The sequence below is a fragment of the Eptatretus burgeri genome, chromosome 9, assembly GCF_056783735.1.
Source record: "Eptatretus burgeri isolate ZD-2024b chromosome 9, Ebu_testis_v1, whole genome shotgun sequence".
Lineage (NCBI taxonomy): Eukaryota > Metazoa > Chordata > Myxini > Myxiniformes > Myxinidae > Eptatretus > Eptatretus burgeri.
In genome coordinates this window covers 45,048,095-45,074,594 of record NC_140969.1, presented here as the reverse complement: position 1 = coordinate 45,074,594, position 26,500 = coordinate 45,048,095, and the positions used below count along the sequence as shown (strand labels likewise).

At 44.7% G+C, this 26,500-nt stretch overlaps 1 protein-coding gene across 1 annotated transcript in view; it reads left to right on the top strand.

The window, feature by feature from the left end:
* The window catches only part of KMT2E (lysine methyltransferase 2E (inactive)), a gene marked incomplete at its 5' end in the record, with an annotated part of 190,886 nt that overhangs the window by 72,250 nt on the left and 92,136 nt on the right, over positions 1 to 26,500 (top strand). Inside the window, 6 exons of the mRNA XM_085893775.1 lie at positions 3,118 to 3,198; positions 3,559 to 3,617; positions 8,837 to 9,006; positions 11,981 to 12,019; positions 19,220 to 19,444; positions 26,019 to 26,158. Of these exons, the coding sequence (XP_085749901.1) occupies positions 3,118 to 3,198; positions 3,559 to 3,617; positions 8,837 to 9,006; positions 11,981 to 12,019; positions 19,220 to 19,444; positions 26,019 to 26,158 (714 nt within the window). The remainder of the gene's footprint in view (positions 1 to 3,117; positions 3,199 to 3,558; positions 3,618 to 8,836; positions 9,007 to 11,980; positions 12,020 to 19,219; positions 19,445 to 26,018; positions 26,159 to 26,500) is intronic.

Below are 26,500 nucleotides of genomic sequence, written 5' to 3'. Positions count from 1 at the left end.
GAACCGCCTTGCTTCCTCCAATAATTTTTCCATTAATTGTTTTACTTCCAAGTCGTGCTCCTTTTGTTTCTTTTCAAGCTTGGTTTTCCATTCTTCCTCCCATTGTTTCCTTTCCTGGGAGATACCAATCTGCTGTTCCTCTATTCTTTTGTTCAGTTTGCTCTTCGCATATTCCAACTGACGGGTATAAAACACTACCAAATTCTTTTTCCCACATAATTTGTCGACTCTATTGGCCAAGTCATGTTTTTGCCACCGAATTCGTTCCAGTAAATCGTCCAATCGCTGTGTCCCCCCGTACACGTAATTTTTCTGAAGCGCGTCTGCGTGCCGTTGTGACTCGTCCACTCCACGTTGCACCTCCTCGATATATTCTTCATAACGCTTCACCTTTTCCAAGACATCCCCCAATTGTGCCTGAAGCCTGCCAATGCTCGCATAGTCATCCTGCCACGCCTGCCATGGCACATGCCGTGACCACGTGCCTTGAACCGGTGACTGGGAGCTCACGCCTCGTGCTGTGCCATTAATATCAGCCCGCTCCGTGCTGCCATTGTGCGACTCCGTTTGCCGGCAAAGTTCGTGCTCAAGCCGCTCCCACTGACCACAGTTAGTGGTGGGGTTATAATTATAAAAAGAACCGACCTGGGCCATGGATCCTACATGACGACACATACCTAATACCCCCGGCTCCCGCTCGCCTTGAGACGCCATCTTGCTTCTCGTAAAGGGTTAACTTAGCTCGCTCGTAATTTGGAGGGAATCGGGGGTCGCTCCTCTCACCCCTGGACCGATTCCCGTGAATTTAGCTGGAGACAGGAGAGCCCGTTTTCCCGTTCTCCGATACCAGTGCCGCGAGGAGGGCGATGAGTTTATATCGCACGACCTGACACCAGTGTTGCGAGGAGGGGGATGAGTTTGTATCCCACTCCTGACACCAGTGTTGCGAATTCGCGCCCGCCGGCGTGCGGACGGCCACGTAACTCGAATCGCGGCACGTCGCCCACCGGACGGACAATCCCGTCGTGACCCTCTCGGACTAACGCCGGGAACTAGTCACGGGTGGACCTTTCGGCCTCACCACGATCGTGCCAATCGGCCCCCGCGTGGGATAGGGTTGCTCGCCAAATTCGACCTACCTAAGTACCCACACGGAGGGTAGACCGGGCGATCGCACCTCGCCGCAGGTCGACTTCGGACACGGGCCACTTTAAGCGACCCGTTCCGTACTATCGGGATAACCGAGCGGTGTTATCGTCGGCCTCGACGGTTCGATTAATTATCGGGCGTTTTAGCTCACGACCAACCCTTTACGTGAAGTAAGATGGAGATTCAATAAAGGAAAAGACGAAGCAAAACGGGAAAACAGTTCAACATAAAGCACATTTATTTCGCGATGAACGGAAAGCACACATATACAATTACACCAAAAGCAAATGTAAAAGAAGAAGAAGAAACACACAATAATGCACAAAAAGCAAATGTAAAAGCAAAAGACAATGCAGAGCTAACCGACTACCGAGCACACGGCAACACTTATACAGTTTTACTTCACAGACGGCGCCGACAACACATATACCCAAAGCAAAAGAAAAAGGGACCACCCTCCACTATGAGGGGGCAGATGGCCTGGGGCCGAGACCACGTCAGGCCTACCCGTCTGGTGATGAGCCGCAAAATGGCGCTGGCGCCCCGACTCCGCGGTCCTCGCTGGGACTGCCTGGTATGGGGTGGGAACGGGGCCCCCTTCTCGCACTATCTCAGTGCGGGGGGAAACAGGAGGGGGTTGTTGATGCTCGGGGGAAGCAGGATATCTCCCTGGCTCGGATCCCGCGACGAGCGTCTCCACCACGACCTCGGTCGCGTTACCGGCCTCTCCCCTCCGCAGCTCACCGACTCTGACACGAGCACCCCCTCGACCGCCTTCGCCGCCGCCACCTCTCCAACTCTCCGCAGCTCCATCCAACCGCCTTCTCCGACTCCTCTCCTGACTGGCTCTTCCCAACTCCACCGACTCCGAACTGCACTTGACTGACTACTACTGCTTCTTCTTCCCAACTCCACCGACTGCGAACTCTTAACTGCCTTGACTGACGAACGCGGCCCCTTATATGCCCCGTGGCCTCGCTCCTTCACCTTCGACCCTTTACCTCCGACCCTTCACCTCTAACTGGCTCCCCATTGGACCGAGGAAAAGTGGGCGTGAATGCTTTTTGATCCATGAATTTGCATATAGCGACCACACTCCAGCGCACCTGGAGGCGGGGCCAAATCGCCCCACGCTCGCCGATAGGACGGAACAGAAGTGGGCGTGAGTCGTTTTTGATCCGTTTTCTTCGGAAAGGCTGTGATGTTTCTGCACACGCTGCTCGGTGCGCGCCCTGCACGAGTCCAGTATCGGTGCCCACAAGCGGCGCGGAAATGGCGGTGATGCGATGGTTGCGAGGGCGAGTTGTGACGGTAAAGGTCATGGCTGTTGTTGTGAAGCGGCGTTGCGGTTGGTGGTTGTTGTGTGATGGCTGTTGAGACGTGGTTGGTGGTGGTAGTAATGGCGGCTGGTCCAAAATAAAGATAGTAAAAGAAAAACGGCTATCTAAAAGGGGTCGCAGCCCGAATGAATGACATTTATTCCCTCTAAACAACGGGTTTGGGCCTAACTACACATATACTTACAGAGATATCTCACCTAAGGGACCTGAATGGTGGTTTGCGAATTTCGTCAACCACAACAATATATATATATATATATATATATATATATATATATATATATATATATATATATATATATATATATATATATATATATACGTATATGTATATGTATATGTATATATAGAGTTATATAGAGTTATATAGTTTCACAGAGTTATGCCCTTTTTGGACTGAGAAAATATCACATCGGTAGGGGACATTTATTGCAAAACAATTCTTGCTCTTTTTGTTTTATGCCTTGCTTTTCATTGCTACTAAAAAGCTAAACACAATAACTGCTTATTTTATGTGCTTTTAGAATTATTAATTCTTCATCCGCACCTTCATTTTTGTCATAACTTCATTTCTTTGTAATTTTTGTTTTGCCACCTTATTACACTTTTTTTCTCTCTCTCTTGACAGCGTCTGGCAGCACATTGACTGTATGGGCATCAGTCGGCAACATATACCTGAGACTTATCATTGTGAGCGCTGTCATCCAAGGTATACGTCTTTTTGAGAAGCAAGAGTGGGGCCTTGACTGTTTTTATTGACCTATAATTCTACCTTGTGGTGTGGAGCAAGTTTTTCCAACAATTAATTTTGCCAGTTATTGTCAGCTTGTAGCTGTAGATAGTGTTTGAGCACCTTTGTTCAGTAAATGCAGCATTTTCATCATTTAAACATTTTATTTTGGTTTTCAAAAGGTAATTTCCGGTGTTGATAATTGGCCACATAATTGAATAAATGTAAACTGAAAGAGTTCTGTAAGGTATTAAAAATTGAGAGATGATCAGAATGTTGAGAAATAGCTTTGTTTGTGAACTTGCACCCACTTCCTTCCTCTTCCCCTCAATTTTGTAGAAACATAGACAGAGAACGCGCCTTTCAGTTACAAAGCCGGCGAAGAAGCAACATGTCTGGTGAGAGCCAGTAGTTAAGACATTACAGAGATAATGTAGTTTTTGATTGTTTCTTATAGGTTTATGTAATGTATTTATCCCTCAATATATATATATATATATATATATATATATATATATATATATATATATATATATATATATATATATATATATATATATATATATATATATATATATTTTTGTTTGTTTTTGAATCGTTTTGAAAAAAACGGGGGATATTGTAATCTGTCTGTCCGTCTGTCATGCCATCTCCTAAATTAAACGGTTGGGCAGAAATTCACCATATTTGGTAGTTATGATCACCACATGGCACGAAGGTGGAAGAGCCCCTGCCCGTTTTATTTTGCCCCTGCCCTCTGAGTTAGGGTCAAACGGTCAAGTACCGAAAAATGCAATTACGAGCACGTTTTAAAATGAAACTTTGTACAGCATCTGCAACATTGGGAGATGCGTGAAATATGTAACAATTATTTTTAATTCCACCCCCAGTTCATGCCCCCGGGGGTGGGGACTTCAGGTCACAGGGGTCAAAATGGGAAAAAATATTTCAACTCAAGATTTGACGTTGGGTCATTCCTGTTGTGAACTTTTTGCCATCTTTCGACTTTGCTTTAGGTGGGAAGCACGGGGATTTGCAATGAATGTAATGAGTTGACCATATTGCTGTGCTCAAGATTACGTTTTCATAGCATTTGACTTTATTGTAATTTCCAGTGTGAATACCAATCTTCTGCCCTCCCCTCTTCTTCCCAATAATTTGTGTGCAAATAAGGCCAAAACAGCACATTCTGGTTATCAAATGATCCAATGTTTTTGTTTAACTGGAATTATTTTTGCTACTTTGTAATCAAAATTGAAAAATTATTTTGAAAATCCTGCGTATCACTTTTGCAGGTGATACTCTGTGCTTGAACATCTTAGACACAAATGAAAGGCAGGCTGCAACCGCATTTTTGTTCACCAATTTGGAGAAAATACAAGGTAGATCAACCATCTGGAATATGCTTCCAAGTCCTAGAAACTTCCTTTGTCTCTCCATAAAGTCTGCATGGCAAACCGTCCAGTTTACTTCAGCAATCGACCTCAGAGGCAGAGGTGCAGTCTTTGGGGCTCCTTGGATTTACCATAAACATTCGTCAACATCACATACCCAAGCTGTCCTCGTCTGCTCACAACAGTGTACAATACTGTATCACAGAAATCAAGGTGGCATTCCAGAAAGCATCAAATGCATTGGAGATGTCCTCCATTTCAAACAAGAGGTCAGGGATAAGTGGACATCAATCCATTGCTGATCCAGAATAAGTAATGTGTTCTTCCCCGTTTCTCCATTCTCCATTGCATGTCAACTCCCTTTGCTCCATTGGTGTACCAGTCACCCCAACCCCACACTCCCCAATCATTTATTTCTTCCATGAGCCTCTATAATCTGCTGAAAGATCAGGCCTATCTCTGGACATCTCTCAAGCTTTCATTTCTGTCTGGCACCCTCTTTACTTTCCAAGCTGTCTGCTAATGGTGTCCAGGGGCTCCTTCCTGAATGGTTATCAGAATTGCTCTTGAAAATTGCCTTTAGATCTTTCTCTTGAGGCAGTTAGTCCCACAAGGCAGTGTTTTAGGACCGACCTTATTCTTAATCGACATCAATAACCTCTCCATTTCTTCTCTCATCTCCACCTTTTTGTGTTGACTCTACCCTGTGCATAACTGTACACCACACTTCTGAGAGGCATGCTGCTGCAACATACACCTCTTCAGATCTGGGGGAAACCAGCTGTTTCTGAACTCCCTGTAATGCATGTTTAAATGCAAGAAAATCCCATGTTCTCACTCTATGCCTCCGTGCAGATCGGGATACAAACCGCCCAGTTTACTTCTCTGGCCAATCCCTGGAAGAGTTGCAGTCCCCGGCAATTTTAGACTTTGCAGTTTGTCACAGCCTACCTGGGGCGAGCCACCATTAATCTGACCTCAGGATGACTGGATCGTCTGTATTCTCCACGTAGTTAATTCCATTCTAAAGCCGCTGTCACACCTTGACGTTTTAGCCAGCGTATGGCAACGTATCAAAATGTATGTAAAACGCTGGCGTACGCTGAACTATTGATGTTTTTTTCAGTTTTTGGCGTATTCATAATGAGTTGGACGTATGCATAACGTATTAGTAACGTACACAGAACGTTTCAATAACATATAGATAACTTATACCAACGAATGCTTAGCATGTTGTTGGCGTTCACAACCTATGCCCAACGATAGTCTAACGTATGCATAGCGCGCGGCGGCGTATCGCCGATGATCACGTGGCGTAGCCTATTAAAAGGCTGCCGCTCGACGATTCAAATCTTAACCGCACTAGACATCGAAGTGTCAAGGCCCTGTCACATGAGTAACGTGCTTTGAACCTATGTGTAATGTATCTCCAACGCATATTGACTTATGTAGATGTATTTGACGTCTTCCGGACGACCACAGAACTTGCTGAACGTGTTACTAACTTACAGCTACCGTATAATGGTGTATTGGCAGCGTTTAGGGAATTGGTATATAAAAATAGGCTTCACACAGGAGGAACCCGTCAGTGTTCCAGACTCCATGTTTTTTTTTTTTCCGGCATGACGGTGATGTTGACGCTTAGATTTCTCGTGCGGCTATGATTTAAATCATTGAGCGGCAGCCTATTAATTATATTATATTATATTATAACCGCACTAGAAATCAAAGTGTCAACATCACCGTCATGCCGAAGAAAAAGAAAAAAAAACCATGGAGTCTGGAACACTGACGCTAAACATTACCTCGACGTGTTTCGACTTCTCAGTAACTTACAAGTAACGTGTGTCGAAGTGTGTCAATGATCGCGTAACGTGCCTACAACACGTTACTTATAGGTTAGAAATAGGTTTCGGGTACGCTAAACATTACCTCGACGTGTTTTGACTTGTGAGTAACTCACAAGTAACGTGTGTCAACGTGTGTCAACGATCGCGTAACCTGCCTACAACTTATGGCCAGCGTATGCGGAACGTGTGAGTCATACGCTGGCATACGTCGAAAAATTTTGAGCATGTTATAATTTGCCGACGAGCTCGGCGTACTACGACGCATGCCAGCGTGCATCAGCATGCTCTTAACGTATACAAAACTTACCCATAGCGTATTCGACGTGTGCCAGCGTTTTAGACAAATTTTTCATACGTCGGCATACGCTGGCTAAATCGTCAAGGTGTGTGACAGCTGCTTAAGCCACTCAGAGGTTATTGCAGTATACAGCACCTTCGTCTAAAGTATTATGGGTTATTGGTCACCACACTGGGCTGGTGTCGCTGGCTCCCCTCATGCTTTCTTGGAAGCAATCGAGTCCAAGGCTTTACATCTTAATGGTGTCTCTCTACAGTAGTCAGAGTCACAATGCCTTTATCTTGCCCACTGCAGGCATGTTGGTGGACCCTGTTTTCATGTCTCCTCACTTCTCCCAGCCTCTTGTTCCATCGTTCTCGCCCAGCCCACATAGGTTGCATGCGTTCTTCTAGAATCCCACAACTGGGTACCCTTCCCAAGTCCAAGATGAATGCTCACTTCCATTCCTTCATCCCTCTATTCTCTCGCTTGTGGAACCAATACCCCAGGTCTGTTTCGTGCCCCTCCCTCCAGTCTCCCAATAATCCTGCCTGTCATTACCTCATGTTTTCTCCTGTACCCACCGCTGCTCTCTTCTCTCACTAGACCCCTTCCCTTTTTCTTTCTGCCACTCATCCATTCATTATGATGTCTTTATCCCCCTAGTCTCATGAACCTGCTGCCCTCTACTGCTTAGCTCTTCCATGAGCCTGAATATCTGTGTGCAAAATAAATAAAACAAAGGTTATAATTGCGATTTCAAATATTAATAAAATAAAGATCCACTTGATGTCAGAATTTGTTGGACTATTTCTGCACTGCAAGTTCAGATTGAATCGCATTTCTCTGGGGGAAATGCGAGAGTTTACCAGAGATGTAATTTTACAGGCACGTTAGATTTGATGTCAATTTGAAAGGATGGAAGTGTGGAGAGGGTGCTCCTCAGAGTATTCTCCCTTTTATTCTTATTTGGATTCTGGTGTTCTGCTTGAAGTTAGGTTCAGTACTGCTGAAGCAGTTTCTTGGGAATGGCTATACTTGTGTGGTCTGTTATTGCCTTCCCTGTTGTAGTTAGGGAAGGAATTTGTAATTTGTTCATCGTGCTGGCGATAGCTCACATACTCTTCGTTCAGGACACCATGGGATCTTTAATATCCACCAACTAATGCCGGCAGATGGGGCAACCAGTTGAGCATCAAGAGATGGCACACACAAATTGATGAATCATCCTCCCTGTGTAACACTGGCATGACAGTTCAGAACTGGGCCGAAAATCAAACCCAGGCTTGACAGCTTCGAAGCGAGTGTGCATACCTCCAGGCCGTCCTGTCAGCCTATAGGTTTTATACTCATCACTAATTTTTGGTTAATGCATTTGGATGGCTATTTTCTGCATTCCACGATTCTGCTTTTATTCCTGAAATTCCAAAGTTTGTGCAGGATGTTTAATACAGGTTTCACCATTTCACAATTTTACAAATCTCCCCTTAAGCTTTTCTTTAGCAATAGTTTTACACTCGAAAATTAAATTTTTCATCTCGTTTCCATTAAATCTCTTGTGGATCCTCTCCTGAAACGAAAGATGTTTGAGATTGATCAAAATGCGTTTGAATGCTCACTTTTTGCATCTCTTAAAAATAAATTATAACTTAAAATACATTGCCAAATTATGCTAGGTTTGACTGAAGGGTTTTTTATTTTTTATATTAAGAGCTGTGGAAGAGCTAGGATCATGCTGGGTGAAAGAAAAAAAATTCCCTGGACAATACTTTGAAAAACAGGCATGCTTTAGAAAATTGATGAATTTTTCTCTCTTTTATTGTTACAGTACTTTCCTCAAACTCATCTCTGTCTGTTAAATGTCCCATGGTTGGGGTGGGAGGGGGGGAGGGTGGGAGGGGAGAGGGAGGGTGGGTACCTGGTCCCTTCTCCCATCTCCCTGCTCTCAAAAAGACAAACATGCTAATTTATACTCTGGAATTGTAAGAATTTTTTAGAGCCCCCTGCCATCCAAATCAACTGGAATAACTCGACTATCTCGATGTTCATCTCTAGGCCTGTCATCTCTGTCATCTGTCTCTGTCATCCCACTCTAGATGGAGACACCAGTGCAACGGAGAGCAGCGATGAGAGTCCATCATGCTTGTCAGTTCTGTACACAGCAACACAGCACACTCCAACAAGTGTCACGCTAACTGCTAACCGGGTGCGCCAAGTCAAGGGAAAAGAAAAGAAGCGGAAAAAAAGTATGGAGGCCAACAAGAAGGTGCGGGTTTTGATTTTTGTACATAATTTATATTTAACGGACATCTAATACAGGTACTATCTTTCTTGCATGTACAGGCATGAGAAATTTCTCCAGTTCAGTTTTGTGTTTTATGGATTTTTAAGTAACCAGCACAGAACCCGTTCTTATGGATACGTTGATTCCCCCACTTTTATGATTTACAACTTGTTATACCGGCTTCCACCAGATGGCACTCTACAATACACATCTGCATAAAAATGGAGTCCACCCACAACCCCCCCCCCCCTTCACCCTATAGCTATCATGTACAGCCTATGGCTGCTGGTTGCATCACCAGTGCACTGGTACTCATTTTGCCAACTTCGGAAAGATGACAGGCTGAGCCAACCCCACTTGATGTTAATTCAACGGAAGATAGGGACTCAAACTCAGGATCTTAAGCAGCCACCTTAACCGTTAAGCCAAAAACAGGCTTCCCCTTCACTCTGAAACCCCGGACTATAAAAAATAAAATTTCCCCCCAAACCCCGTAAGTGCACCCCATGAGTACCTGAGCACTGAGCACCCAGTGAGTATAACCACCAGTTTTCAACTCATTCTATCTGACAGTGCAGTTCTCAGAATGATCCCACTTACAGGAGTATGCATACTTTTTTGCATCCAAAAGCATTTTCTTTTGCATGTTTTTTTTTCTTGTACACCCCCGAGGACAACCACCTGTTTTCAGTTTGTTGTAGGAGTGCAGAAAATTAAAACAACCTGATAAACAATATGATATTATAGTGAGATAATTCTCCCACTCCTCTGAAGTCTCTGGTTTTCATACAGATAATTTACATATCTATATAATAGGATCCAATGTCTGTGTGCCAGTTTTACATCCCCTCCCAAACACTGGATGCACAAGTTTGAAAGTATTACCATATTAATTGTAAAGGCCCTTGCTGTGAAGGGTCAATTTTATTTTTGATTTGGACAAAAACATTTTCATTATTCGCATTGATAAATGCCCAGACAAAGCAAACGTGAGCTATTAACAAATTTGAAATCAAATTTTTCTGTAAGGCTCACTTAGCTGTATCTGGATGGGTTTGAGGTTAGAGGAGTTGCAGCTGAAACCTGAATCCTATCCAGGTTCCTCCTGATAACTCCATCTTTGCTCTTTACTTATTCGGTCGGGTTCCTTTTGATGACTCCAATGTTATATTTCGTCTTCCGTTTGATTATGTTTGTACCATACCCTAATGCTGTGTGGACTGTGCTTCCCTGCTGATGGCCCTCTGGTAGCTTGAACCTGTTGCTGCATTTGAGCCTGGGGATTAACTGCTGAAATCTATCTATCCCGGTTCTTCCCCACGTCTTTGTTCCTTGTTCCTTTCACACTTTTTTTCTACTTTTTCACATTCCTCTTTAATCATTCTAATTCTTGCTTTTGCTTTTCTTTTATTTATTTTACTCTTTATTTCTCTTTCTTTATCTATCTGGCTAGGAGAAGTGCATTTTTGCAGAATCTTTTTTCTGTGAGGCTCACTTGGCTGCACCTGGATGGGTTTGAGGGTAAAGGAGTTTCAGCTGAAACCCGAATCCTATCCAGGTTTCTTCTGATGACTCCATCTTTGCTCTTTACTTAATCGGGTTTATATACTGTTTTCATCAGGATGTATGAATGCATAGAAGACAAAGAAACCCACCAAAACAAAGAAGCAAACCTACCCATAAAAAAGAAGCAACCAAATCCACAGACAAGCCAACCCCGTCTTGGCTAGTGTCTCCCTCTCCGCCTGCGTCTCCATCTCTGCCCCTGCGTCTCCATCTCTACCCCTGCGTCTCCATCTCTGCCCCTGCGTCTCCGACTCCTCTCCTACATCTCCGACTTCTCCCCTGCGTCTGACTCCTCCCCGGCATCTCTGACTCCTCCCCTACGTTTCTGTCTCCGTCTCCGCCCCTGTGTTTCTGTCTCCGTCTCTGTCTCCGCCTGCATTTCAGTCTCTGTATCCGCCTGCGTTTCTGTTTCCGTCTCCGTCTCCGCCTGCGTTTCTGTGTCCGTCTCCGCCTGCGTTTCTGTGTCCATTTCCACCTGTGTTTCTGTCTCCATCTCCATCTCCGCCTGCGTTTCTGTCTCCATCTCTGTCTCCGCCTGCGTTTCAATCTCCCTCTCCGCTTGCGTTTCTATCTCGTATGCACAAGAGCACAAGAAAGCACAATAAAAATGAATTAGACCCCAATGGATCAATGGCAATGCCTCCACAGCGGTGGAATTGGAAATGGTTGTATCCAGAAATCTTCTCTTTTTATCAAGATGGATGTATGCCCTACAATACTGGTTAAAGTCGTTTTGCTGGTTTTATGTGTCAGAGTTAAAGTAATAAAGCCACAGAAAAAGGTTTATTGACATTCGCTTCAAGGGTCAAAAAGTTAAGAATAAAGAAGCCGACAAACAAGATCAACATAATCCAGTGTGAACTTTTATCAAATGGTAAGCTCAACAATAAATACAAAATTTCACTTTGCCAAAACGTTTGTCATATCAATTAAACGTGGGATTTCACCTTTGTTCGTACAATGAAACTGGGGAAACTCATTTTGTGCTCTCCCCCTTGATATTTTCATATTATTGCATGAGGCGTATCCTGTTGAATTAGCAGTGCTTCCGCTTGATGGTTTCTTCCTTGTGCATTCACCATTAAATTTCCTCTTTTTTTTTTCTTCTTTTTTCAAAGTGTAGCACTCACTGCTGCCAGCACAAATATTGATGCATGAGTGGTGGTTTGTAAAAACAGAAAAAAGCAGAAAATACTGTAAAAGAGGATTGTTTTTTTGAAAATGTGAAACCAAACCTTGAAAATGGTTTCCTAGTTTGTATGCAAACTCCTAGTTTGTATGCACGCTCTGTCGTGCTGATTTGATTGTACTTTTAGTTTTACTTTTCTCTTTGTGGAATGCTTGTGTTCGGACATTTCATGATTTAATGTTTGTTTTCTGTTGTTTTCAGACTTTCAGGGAAGGCTCAAGACGATCATCAAGACTAAAGGTAAGTGTGTTTTTCGGAGGGGGTTGGGGGGATGGTTTAAAATAGAAAAGAAACTTGTTTGCTTTCCTTTTTACAATAACAACACTGCCCTCAAGTGAGGCAATAAGCTTGGGGTGTTGGATGGTAGAGGACCTCTTTTGTTGGCACCGGCGACTATAATCGAATTGAAATAGGATTTGGTCATTCCAATTTCCGTTTAACGATAGTCTATCAGTATTTCCTTTCTTGGCAAAGAATAGATGTGATCTGTTGTGAGATTTTGCAGAATTGAGAGCACGGAATCTGACAGGATGGTGCAGATGTAGCACGTTTCCCGTTTTGCTGTCTAGTATGTGTTCTGTCCTCGACCCGACTATAAATAAGTGCTCCCTCACTCGTATATGTTGATATGGCTGTTCCATCTCCTTGCATTATTGAATACTGAAGCTGTCATGGTGTCTCGCGAAGAGTAACGGAGGTATCGTCAGCACCATGAACAATTAATTTCCTGCCATCTTCCTGGCCTTGACATTAACGGTTGTCCGACTATCCAGGACAGGCAATTTTATTTGTCGGACAGGTGAAAACCTCAATAAACCTATCCTAAGGCGCCGGTCCATTTTACTGGCCAGAAGTTTAATAAACGACATATCTTAACCTCAAATATAGTTCTTTTTCAATCCATGGGGAAGAAGAAATTTCTCCTCAATTGCCCTGCTGAGTTTGGAGAAAAAATAAACGTCATAAAGGTTGCATCACCAACACACAAATTATCTCAGGAAGTGACCTCAACTTCCCCCAAACTCAGTGGATGTTTGTCTGAAGTCAGGTGGGGTGTGGTCTTGTGTATTTGTTGATGTGTATGTGTGATTTGGGTATTCGGCTCCACCGTGAGCTTCAGATACTTTATTTAAAGAAGCAACAGTGATGAGTAGTGAATGAGGATCTTTATAGACCCAACCCACCCCTCTGTGCTGGGAAAAAAACCTCAAACAAACAAGATGGTATTGCCCCACATGCTCGCAGTACCAGAACTCCTTCATTGATTTGTAATGCAGTCCACCACAACAACAGGTTCACATGACATCCTGTATATAGCAGGACAACTCATTGACGCAGGTAATAAACTTGTTTTAGCTGAACAATCCATGCTAATAAATGTCAGTGTGTGTCAGTCCGTCCGTCCTCGCCAAGCTTCCACAGTGATCCCGCGGCTCGGTTCTCCGTAGGGACATTTCCAGAGTGAAGAAGGCAAAATTACAATGAGCAAAAAATGTTTTCAGTAGTTACAAAGCAATGAATCGCAACATCACAGCAGGATTACTGAGATGTACACACGCTCGCTTTAAGCTGTCAAATAGTTTTAATCTAGAACCAGATATAAACTGTCATCACGGTGTTTCACATGTGGGGTGATTCATCAATTTGTGTGCTGGCTCTTGGATGGACGTTATGGTGAGGGTTATTTGTGCGTCACATATGCCAGAATCCCCCTCTCTTCCTCCTCACTCTCCCCTCCCCTCTCTCTCCCACCCCTTTCTCTCTACCACCCCTCTCCCTCTCTCTCTCTCCCCACCCACTCCCCTCTCCTCTCCCAACCCTCTCTCTCTCTCCCACCCCGCTCCCTCTCTCTCCCACCCCGCTTCCTCTCTCTCCCACCCTGCTCCCTCTCTCTCCCATCTCTCTCCCACCCCTCTCCCTCTCTTCTCCCACCCCCCCCCCACCTCTCTCTCTCTCTCTCTCTCTCTCTCTCTCTCTCTCTCTCTCTCTCTCTCTCTCTCTCTCTCTCTCTCTCTCTCTCTCTCTCTCTCTCCCCCTCTCTCCCACCCCTCTCCCTCTTTCTCCCACCCCTCTCTCTCTCTCTCTCCCTCTCTCTCCCACCCCTCTCCCTCTTTCTCCCACCCCTCTCTCCCTCTCTCCCACCCACCCCTCTCTCTCTCCACCCCTCTCCCTCTCTCCCACCCACCCCTCTCCCTCTCTCCCACCCACCCCTCTCCCTCTCTCCCACCCACTCCTCTCTGGCTCTCCCTCTCTCCCACCTCTCTATTCCACCCCCCCCATCTCTCTCTCACTCTCCCACTCCTCTCCCTCTTTCTCCCACCCCGCTCCCACTCTCTCTCCCATCCCTCCCCCTCCTCCCCTCACCCTTCTGCTCTTTTAAGGGGACTGTTAAGGACTGACGTTTTCATTTTGAATTAAAAACTGTGCTCCCAGAGTGTAGCACGTATTAATCCGATTTGAAGTTGATTAGAGGGGTGCAAAGGTCGCTGAATGTGCGAGCATGCATGCAGGCAAACCTTTGCCAGGTCGATAGCATGGGTTTTAAATGTTCCCATCCAGTTTTATGTAGAACCCTTCATGCCTTCGGTATCACACACACACACACACACACACAAGCATTTAAAGGCCATTTTCCCCGCTAAAGCAGGGGTTAGCCTTGTGGGCCCTATGACAATCTTCTCCACTTTACCCTGTTTTCTGCATCTTCCCTTCTTAATCCCCTTGCCCACATTTCCTCTTCCACCACATTTAGCCAAGTTTTTCTCGGTCTTCCCCGTCCTCTACTTCCGACTACACTCATTTCCAACACTCCTCTCACCCAGTCACTTTCATCCTTCCTCAACACATGACCCAACCATCTCAACCTGTTTCTCTTCACAACCTCCATCACAGACTCTATTCCCATCATCTTCCGCAAGTCATCATTTGTCTTCCTCTCTCTCAACGATACTCCACACATCCACCGAACCATTCGCATTTCCACCCTTTCCAGCCTTTGTTGCTGCTCCATGTTCAGTACCCATGTCTCACTCCCATAAATCATCGTACTCCTCATACATGTAGCATAAACCTTTCCCTTCAGCTTCAACGACACTCCCCTCTTCGTCAGCACGCCACTCAGTTCCCGAAACTTCTTCCATGCACATCTCACTCTAGCAACCATCGAAGAGTCTGATCCACCTTCTCCATTCAGCATGTCTCCGAGATAGCAAAATGTTTTCACCCCTTCCAGCTTCACACCATCTCCAAGATCCAACTCAACAATTCCTTCATCTGCTGCTCCCTCGATGCACACCTTACACTTGAATGTAGCTGCCACACTGGTTAATGACCCTCTCACCCCACTACATTTTCAATGAACCCATTCAGCACACATTGTACACTGAATGGAGTTCACTCCGACACCCTTCCTGCACACAGCACACGGCCACTTCCCAGTCCTTTCCACCTCACCACATGCTTTACCACATGTCATCACCTTCGTCTTTCCGATATTCACCTTCAAACCTTTTGCCTCCATACATTCCTTCCACTTGTTCATCTTCTCCTTCAGTCCATCCATACTCTCTGCAATCAACACCAGATCATCTGCATACAGCAGCTCCCACGGTAAACCCTCCTTTACCCTCCGAGCCAGCACCTCCATCACAACTACAAATAGAAGTGGACTTAGTACCAACCCCTGGTGCACTCCTACCCTCACCTCAAACTCACCACTGTTCCCATCCTTCGTCCTTACAGCTGTGCGTGCTCTCTCGTACATGGCCATCACTACTCTGATCTACCGTTCCTCCACTCCTAACTTCCTCAATGCCCATGTCATAACTTCACGTGGAACCCTATCAAATGCTTTCTCCAGATCAACAAACCCAAAAAACAACTTCTTCCTCTTCTCCATGTACTTCTCCTGCAACTGCCTTACAATAAAAATTGCATCTGTCGTTCCTCTTCCTGGCATAAATCCAAACTGCATTTCGTCAATCTTTACCTTCTTCCTTATCCTCTTCTCCAACACCCTTTTCAATACCTTCATTCCATGCTCCAATAACTTTATTGCTCTATAGGAGCCACAGTCCAGAGGGTCACCTTTCCCCTTGTACAGAGGGACGAGGGTACTCGGTTCCCAATCCACTGGAATGCGGCCTTCTTTCACCACCAGATTACAGATCTCTGTCATTCTCTTCACACCCCAACTTCCCACTGCCTTCAACATATCTCCCACAACTCCCGTCGGCCCTCCTGCTTTTCTACTCTTCATTGCTCTGATAGCTTCCTCAACTTCCTTCTCAGTTATCTTCTCTGCTGGTCCTAAAACTGGGTTATTCTCGATGTTTCTATCCCATTCATTTTCTACATTCAACAGCCTTTCCATATATCTCTTCCATCTTCCTTTAATTCCATCTGAGTCCGCAACAATTTGTCCCACTTCATCCTTCAAGCAACTCACCCCCGTCACATCAAATCTCTCTCTCTCGCTATCTGCTTTGCAATCCTGAATACCGCTCTCTTACCCTCCTCCGAATCCAAGCGTTCTCCGAACATTTTCCTATGGGCCTCCTGCACCTTTGCAACCTCTTTCTTTGCAGCCTTCTTGGCTTCCTTATAACTTTCATGTGCTGCCTCTTCTTCCACCGTATCCTTTGCCTTTTGCCATTCCTTGAACTTCTTCCTCTTCTCTTCAATCGTCTTTCCAACTTCATCACCCCACCACCATGTTTCCGAGTGCCTCGGTGGTCCTTTTGTCCATCCACATACCTCACCAACGGCTCCCAATCGACTTTCTTTCATTGACATCCAACCACTTTCAAGCTTAACCACATCATCTTCAACCATACTCAGCCTCTCTCTTAATGCTTCCTTTACTGTCGCCTCTTTCAACCTCCACACCTTCATCCTCGGTTGGTACTTCACCCACCGAATTCTCCGTGCACCTTTCACCCTTATATCTCAGACAACCAGGTGGTGCTGCGAAACAGTCTCCTCCCCTGGGATCATCTTTGTGTCCCGGAGGTTTCCCCTATCTCGCTGACGCACCATCAGGTAGTCAATGGTTGTCGTCAACCCACCTGACGTGTATGTAATAAGCTTATTATCCGCTTTCTGGAATTGAGTATTACAAATCAGCTCCATCAGCAAACTCCAAGATCCTTTCACCTTCTCCATTTCTCACACCATATCCATAACCCCCATGGACTCCCTCAAAACCATCTGGACTCCTTCCCACATGTCCATTCAAGTCTCCTCCAACCACAACAACTTTCTCATCCTTCACATTTTCCATCAACTTCTCCATCGCACACCAGAACATGTTCTTCTCTTCATCGCTTCGACCGACCTGCGGGGCATATCCCGAGATGACGTTCACCAAGAGATTTCCGATCACAATTCTCACCATCATCAACCTTTCATTCACTCTAGTCGCACTCACTACACTGTCTACAAACTCCTCAGAAAACATGACACCAACACCATGCATGCCTTCTGGGCACCCTTGCCACATAAACTTGTACTTCTGCCCCTGCCTTCCCTTCACCATTCTCACACCACTTCCCTTCCACCGTGTCTCCTGCACACAACATATGTCCACTCTTCTTCTGACCAATGTTTCAACCACTTCTCCAGATCTCCCTGTCATTGTCCCTACATTCCATGTACCAAACCTCAGAAACCGATCTCCACGTGGGGCATCAGACGATTGGTCATCATAAATGGAAAAATTTCCTCCCTTGCTTCGATCGGGTTCCCCACCTTGAGTTTTAACGAGAGGGGGTGAGGACCCCCATGGGGTACTTCGGGCTGTACCCTGCCCATCAGTTGTACTCATCATGGTTTCCTTTTGAGGCGATGTTTTTATGGCCGGATGCCCTTCCTGACGCCAACCCTTTTAGTCGCCTTTTACGACATGCAGGGATACGATGTACCTATTCTGACCGGGGTACACACCTTCAGTATGACGTCATAAATGCATGTATAGAACACTACATCCGATCAGTATGAAAAATTTTGAGGGTCATCTCGGGATAAAATGGTTCACAAAAAAATTTGATGACATCATCGGTCAAGTGATTCGGCAGCCATATTGTGAATAAAAAAATAAAAACCTTCAAAAATCTTCTTTAAAATGGCTGAACAGATCAAGGTGAAACTTTACACATGTGACCACCTATCCATGAGGAATAAATGGGTCACACACATGATGTCATAGGTCACATGGTTTGACAGCCATATTGGATTTCCCCTAAAACCTATAAAAATACACCGCTCAAAAGAAGTCCAGGTGAGGGTCTGCAATCTCTGCTCTTTTTCTTGTTTTTGTTACGAGTTTGTTTGTCCAAGTTACTTCATGTATTGGAGTCTGAAGAACTTTACACAGGAAGCATTCATTGTATGTATTGTTTGTTTGTTTTTTTTAGCATGATTCACTAGTCCGTATGAGAAGGTCTGATTAAGGTTGGTCCGGTGTGGCTTGGTCCGAGGTCTGATAATTAAATTATACACCACCAATAGTTGGACAGGTGCAATGGTTGCTAAGACAGTTGACATCTAAAACCTACCTGTTCCTTGGACAGGCTTGAAAAAGAAAGTTAGTTGAACCCTGCCTTCATTCTCCAATGTGAGGCCTGACCGCTTGGTTTGTGAAAGACTGGAGTCGTTAATGTTCTCCAGCAGACCCCACAAGGTGGTAATAATTGCGGCCATTAACAAAGCAGCAGTAGTTGTCGTGTCTTGCCAGAGGCTCAAAAACACGATATGATCTTTGATCCACAAACAGCTGTAAGGTAAAGTGGCGTTCAATTAAATTAATCCACACTGTGTTCTTGACTTGCGGTTCCCCAAGGCTATTCTCAATTAAATCAAATTTGGCAGGTGAAAAGCACGTGCGAGACGAAAGATTGGAACATTTAATAGACATACTCGCATTTCAATAGTATGTAGTTAGTAGACGAGCTCACATTCCAATTGTCCGTAATAAAGAGACGTACAGTAGTCACCTTTCAATAGTATGTAATTGATAGACATACTCACATTTTGTGCGGACAGACACACAAACAAACTAGAACGTCACTTGGTAGAGTACATACCTCCGCCAGGCTGAACAGTTTACGTTTTGTATCTCAATGATAGGCTGGATTTGCATCCAGACATTAACCAAAATCGAATCGGCTTGTTATTGTCACCTACCCAACTCATCCACCAAGTGTTGTCATAATCTTTGCACAACTTTTTGAAATATCATGCTATATATAGTTTTGGCCCCATCTCTACTTGGTTTTTTTTTTTTTTTTTTACATAACCTCCATCCATCTTTGGTGGTGGAGGTTACAAATGGACCCAAATGCAATATCCTCTCCTCTGGCGAGGGTAATAACTACAAGGTGTCCCCTCTTGTAAAATATGTTACTGCTTCTGGTCTAATATCCCCCCTAAACTTGCTTGCAGAGCTCTGTGCCAGAACTGCCCGGCGGCGATGAGAGCTCATTCTCTGTTTGGGAGAGTTGGCTGGATCGTTGGACAGATGATTATGAGCAAGCACTCAGCAACCAATATAGCACAGCCCTACAGAACCTGCTGGAGTGTCACTCACCTGAGCCCAGGCATCGTCCCACCGAGCAGGACCGCATCGTCTTGGCAACCTCCAACAACGTTCTTGTGTCTTCCACGCAGGTAGAGTAACCTTTATATGCTGAAGTGAGCTTTTATTTACTTATTTTCCTGTTGAGGTGCAATGTTTTTGTTCATTAATGTTCTATATAGCACCTACCCCCTCACCCATTCTCCCTGCTTCCTTCCTGTCTCTCATTAAGCGAACATATAATATCAGCCAAACAACATTTGATTTCACTTATCAACACCAACAAAATGAATCCATTTCTTACAAAAAAAGACTCACAAAAGTTGTGCGATATTATTGTTTCCAAAAGTTCACATGCCAACCAAATAATGATGCAAACGTCAACCATTTGAATGAATTTTACACAATTTTTGCATGCATTGGCATCCTTGATCAGCCATAGGTGTAAAGGAGGGAAACCTGATGACCAACTGACATCATTTGGCCTTTTTCACTTTTGTTTGCCCACTACCATACTATTTTTACAAATGGCTTTTGCCTTCAGGACCAACATTGTCAAATGGGAGGACATTTAATGTAACCATAATCCCCTTATGCTTTCAATGTCAACACTTACCTTGGCCTCCTGTGGAGCTGGTACTCAAATCACGTGTAGATTACTTTGTTCATTCTCCACCCACACTCTACTCTTTTCACTGTTTGTTCAGTCCCATATATGTATCACCCACCTGTTGTCCTACTGCTTTGCTGTCACTTCGAACATTACCTTTTTACCATCTTTCAATTTGCCCTTCCATGGGCCAAGATTTCTTTTTTTTAACCCTTGTCACATGCATGTTTTCTCCATACTCCAAATCAGCGTGTGTTTTATAAAGTAGTGCAGCAGGTAGTGAAACTAATTGGCCATCAACATGCCATGAGGTAAAGTGTTGATCAACCTTCATTATGGAATGTTTTTTGGTTGCCAGAAGTTCAAGAGGTAAATTATTGATCGACCGTTAATATGGAACACTTATTTTTTGGTGGTTGCCAGATGTTCAAAACCTTTGTCACGTTGGACCTTCACAAGTCAACTGTGGGTCACGTTGTCAGGAAATCGAAGACAGGTCATGCCAATTGGGAAAAGATAACACCCAAGCTAAATTTATGTATTTTTTTAAAATATTTTTTCTGAAACCAAAGACACCTAAATTTGCCCCCACCCTTGATCTCCATTGTAGTGATGTCATCACAGATTCAGGGTTACCTCGTTATTTTCATTGGTTACTCAAAGGGCAACCACATTTCAAAACTAGAACGGCACTCGGTGGAGCGCACACCTCCGCCAGGCTGAACAGTTTACGTTTTGTGTTCCTTGAGATATCGTGCAATGCATCGTCCTTTGACTCCATATCTCTATGGTGAAGAATCACTTCAGAAATTATAGTATCCGGATCTTCACCAAAATCGTATCAATTCATCCTTGGTCCTTTTGAATAAATGATGGTCCTTTTAAAAATGTTCTAGAAAGGGCCGCAAATGCATCTTACCTGGTTGTGTGATCTTTGAGCTGTCTCTTTGGCACCGATTATTTTTTTTTTTCCAAGCCTTTTTTTACGTACAAAGTCAAGACTCGTGAAAGGGTTCAAACAAAATGGATCAGGACTCAACAGAACAAAAGGAACAACAGAAAAGGAAAAATCACCACCAGCAGGGATTAAGGACAGAATAGTGGGAGACTTGAACAAATAAGGGGTGTAGGGAGGAATGAGGGTGGGAGAGGATGCATGGGATGAACAGGATGGATACAGAAGCAAACTCTCAGGAAGGAAAACCTGGAAATTTTGAAGGAAATGGCCTTGGGGCATAGGAAAGGTTGGTGGTGGGGGGGGGGGCGGGGGATGTAATGGGAGTAGAAAAGATCATGATTTTGACGGGGGTCAACAGCTCTCTTGAAGACCTGAAGGAAAGAATGCGAGTGAAGAGAATGTGGAAGTTGGTTCCAGAGGTGGGAAAAAAGGAGGAACAAATAAGTGGCGGTGAGCAGTGATTCTGGATTTTGGGAGTTTCAACAGAAAGGGATTGCTGGTGGACCACATACATCCCACAGAAACCTGGAGGGGCAGGGGCGAGGGTGGACAACGAACCAGGGAAAGAGTAGAGGGTGCAAAACCAGAACGGAGACGGGAGAAGATAGAGAGCCCAACGACCTATCTGCAATGGGGGAAGTGATCGATCTATAGACTCGGCTTAATCGCGGGAGATTCCAATGATCTTGAAGGCCTTGGTTTCAGTGGCGTTAAGCTGAAAAAGATGTGAGGCAGGGGTGCCAGCTCAGAGGGGAGGGCAGTAATTCAGCAAGCTGTGGATGAAGGCCTTGCAGGTGGAAAGGAGTTCAGGTGTGCCAAGGAAAGACTTTGTACGATGGAGGATGCCCAGTCGGCTGCTGACTTTCAAGGCTAGCTTAGAAATGTGGTTTGCCCAATAAATATCATGGCTGATAGTGAGACCAAGGAATTTGAGTGACTGAATTGCCTCAAGAGGATTGTTAACAAAGTAGATTGTGGAATCATCAGCAAATAAATAAAGGGGATTTTCCAGAGAATCAGAGAAATCACTGATGACGATTAGGAATAGGAATCGGCCCAGAACACTGCCTTTTGTCACTCCAGCCTTAACAGGGAGAGACGATGAAAGGATTCCGTTGAGAGCCACAAGTTGGCTACGAGAGTAGAGGATGTCAGTAAGCCATGTGTGAAGTTGGCCTTGAATACCAGTGGCAGATAGTTTTGGAGAGCAAGACAGGGTGCCAGACTGCATGGAAAGCTCGAGATATGTCTTGAGAGACGACCCTAATCTCATGTTTGACGTTGAAGGCCTCCATCTATTGTGGGGAGAGTCAAAGCAGCATGTTCAAGGAAGAGTGACCTGGTGTAAATACGAATTGATCTGAAATGAGGCCGTTGGAGAAAAGGAATGATTTCATATTAACTGTTGTTGTGGATTCCATGACTTTACTGATGATTGAAAGTAGGTTAATAGGTCTGTAGCTAAGGGGATCAGTTTTTGCACCTTTTTACCTCCGCCACCGACGGTGAAGGAGGTTATGTTTTCACCCCTTTCTGTCTGTTTGTTAATTGCTGGAATCCTTCGGATTTCGGCAATTATGTTGGTCGGTTCTGTGTGTCTGTCTGTCTGTTTGTTTGTGTGTTTGTTTACCCTGTAGCAGCCACACCATTTCAGCGATCATCACCAAACTGGGTACAGACGTCGGCCATGGTCCAACTTAGACACTTGTCGTTTTTGGTGAATCGAGGTCAAAGGTCAAGGTCACCGAAAAACCGAAATTCTTATTTTCGCAATAACGTCCGCTAAAATGGTCGTATCGACTTCAAACTAAATCCAAAATGTGCATCTTCCAATTCTGCATCCAAGCATATGTCTCATTGGAGTGTCACACCAACACCCTTCTTAGTGGTCGGGGGTCGAATGTCAGGGGGGTCGGGTCAAAAATTTCAAATTGTGGTAAAAACGCAATTTCAAGTCCAATTGACTTCCAAGTTATGATCATGACCAAACTAAGTGCTATAACTCATTAAACAGTAGCAATATCGACTTATAAGAACCAAATTGATTTCCAGGTTTTTGTTTTTTTCAGAGATCATGGAGATATGACAAAGTTATTCCGGCAATTCCTTGCTCAACGAGCAATTTCATTTGTTTGTGTGCAGGACATCTCAAAAAGTTGTGGACGGATTCAGATAAAAGTTGGTGGACATGTTGTGTATGTGGCAAGAACGAATTGATTCAATTCTGGTGAAAATCTGAATCTGGATACGAGTTATTTAATTTTAAAAGTGATTCTTCATCATTGAGAGATAGGGCCAAAACGATATATAGCATGATATTTCAAAAATGTATTGGGTCCAATTTGTTCTCATGGACCAGGCATTACATGGTGGAGGTATGTGCTGGACTGAGTGCCTTTTCAGTTATGTAATGCGGTGGTGTTGGCCGATTTCCAAGAACATGTAAAATGATGGCAAATGACAGGGTGAAAAGAGCAGAGAGAGGATGTGCAAGGACAGCAGAGCAGGCTTTTGGGACAAGTGAGCTGATGCTGCCCACTTCATTTGCAGAATTAGAGTCGACAGTAGTCAGAAACCTGTCCACCTTCTCAGGTGCGAAAGACACAGATTCCAGTAGCAGTTGGGTGCGACTGGGTAGGGTGGGCACAGACATCCTGGGATTGGAGACACAAGATTTTGAAGTAAACAGAATTGAGGTATTCAGCCTTTTTACGTCATTTGACAAGTCAGCTGTGGTGCCATTTTAAGTGAGTGAAGGAATGGAAGGAGAGCATACTCTGGAGACAGACTTAACAAGGCATCACCAGGTTTTCGAGAAGGGAGACAAGTTTGAAAGTTCAGTCTTGAGTTTGGACAGATGTCGTTTTCTGGCTTTCCTGAGAGTGGACACACTTGTTACGGACTTTGTGGGGTCATCTGAGATTGCCTTTCGTCACATTTTTCTTTCCAGGAAGAGAAGGCAAGTTGTTTTTGAGTAACTGCCTCACCAGAGGATTCAGTGTACCATGGGTGGAAAGAATGGTAGGATAATTGAAGACTAGGTGGGATGAATTTATGCATTACCAGAGATCAGGTTTCTCTGATGTAATTCCCAGGCTGAGTTAATGTCAGGGGCAGTAGATATGGAAGACCAGTCCTGAAGTGTGATGGCTGCTTGCAGTTCCTGCCAATGTGCCTGAGTTAACAGCCTGACTCGCCGGCTCTGAGGCAGCTCTTTTAGAATAGCCAGAGAGATGTTGACACTCTCAAACATATGATCAGATGAACCAATTAGAGGAGAAGAAGTTTAGAAGACATTTGTGGGGAAGTTTGTCGTCACCGAGTCCTGAAGGGAGGATTTCCCATTCAGAGAAATCCGGATTGGAAAGTTCACGGGTTGTGTCAGTCCCGTGGAATCATAGAAGTCCTTTACTGAAGTGCCATGGCCGGTGAGAGAGCTACATAGCCTGGTGTTGGCTCAGTGGTTAGGGTGGCGGCTTGGGATTCTAGGGTCCTGAGTTCAAGCCCCGTCGGCCGCTGAATTAATACACCAGGGGGTTGACTCAGCCTGTCATCCTTCCGAGGTCGGCGAAATGAGTACCAGTTCCAGTATGTGTACTGGTAGAGGGGTACTGCATCAGCGACACAGTCGCGCTTCAAGAAATGATAGCTACCCAGCAGCTAAGCTGCCATACGACCACCACAGAGAGCTACAAACACCCAGCCATTTTGTCTGGTGACGATTGAAATCACTACATATGAGGAAGAGAGAGTTGGGATGAGTTGTTAAAAGTTCGTCCATGTGTCAGAGAGGTGGATTGTGTCATCACTGTTTGGAGGATGGTACAACACACAGATGAACAAGATGTCAAAAAGGAGAGGACATCACTGCCAAAGGTACTCCTGGGGGTTGGGTGATGTAAAATGAGTACACAGACTGTGAGACATTGAGTTATTGATGTCATGTACAACTCCGTCCACTACCAGGGCAGGGTTTTAGGCTATCAAATTGGATGAGACCATAGCTGGGGAGAGACCTTACTAAGGAGTAAGGGTGCCTGTTCAAGTTCCTAGCATTCACTTTTACACTACTCGTACTTCTGTCATTCTTTGAAAATACTGTTGGTTCATGATTGATTTGTAGGTCTTCCTTTTCTCCTCTCGTAAGGCTTATCATTTCAATCTTTTGCAGCCACCATACTCTCTTAATGCTGTGTTCCTTTTGTGCCCATTCTTTCATGTGGCCATTCTTTCTGAGCTTGGCATCCAATACCTTCAAGCTGCATGGGTTGTACTATGCTACTTTGGTCTCGCTGCTCTAAATGATCAGCAACGTATTATAATTGTCCACCGATTTATTTATTTGTTTTTTATTTTTATTTTTTTCTGATTGGATCGAGCCAACCATCATCACTGAGTCAACATCACCGATCTGGCAATCAACTCTGGCCCTCTCTTCGGCAAGCTAGTGCCTCATGCGTGCCTGGCAGCAACCTCCTCTTCTGTCTTCCCTCAAGGCTTTCCACTTTGGCCAGGTCGCTAATCTTCCATTGAGATCATCCTCTCACTCCTCTTCCTCCTCTTGGCATTACATTTGAAGCTTCACATTCTCCATCGGTAGACCCACGTAGGGAAATCGCTGCAGAGTGTGACTGATGAAGTGTGTTGAGTGCATGTCCCGCACCAGGAGGAGTATGGATTTTGTGGGCAGTGATGGTGAAGTCGTCCAGGAATTGGTGTGGCCATTTTGTCCTGCCCTTTCCTGTTGATTGCCTGTTGATTGAGCATGATCCTAGTTGAGAGCTTAGTCTGAATCTCTTCTGCATTTGCAACCACGGAGTGTATGTGAATCCAACGCCTTCAACTTTGTGGCAACTCAGGCCTCATAGTTCACCCTCGAGCCTCAATAACTCGTGCTGATGTTTTTTATTTGGTATGAGCGAACTAAGGCCAATATACAATTCCAATAATTGATAATAATTGCAGTTTTGTTTCTTCTGCAACCTCTTCTTTTCCTTGCCTTTGTTTATTAAAATTCTTAATTCCTGTCGACAATAGATTTCTATGGGATATGTGATTGTGCATAAAGTGCATTTTGTGTCGCATTTGCTTCATGCAGACATCACCTGGAAGGATCGGGCAAAATTGTAAAGCACTGAAAGCAACAAGGGACCTGCCGGCTGAGTCATTAATTGTTGAGTATCGTGGCAAGGTGATGCTGCAGCAGCAGTTTGAAGCAAACGACAGCTATTTCAGAAGGTGACATTCTATATTGGCTGTGATTCTGAAGTGTTTATATTTGCTATTTGCTGCCATTTATCTCGAGCACGCATAGCATCGAAGCATCTAAGGGTCCAGAGCTCCAAATCCCACCCCTTCCCTGATCCATGCCCCTCCGTCGCGGCAGGCCGGCTGCCTGTCCAGGGAGTTGGCATGACGTCGCTACTGCATGGGCGACCGTTTGATGAGATGGCAGAGGCAAATGCACGTGTAGGTATATCCTCTCTCATCTGTGCAACATGAGAAAAAAGCACTGCCCATGCCCAGATTACCACTCTGTCCCTCTTCCCCAGTGCAGCTACTTTATATTCGGGCTTCCTG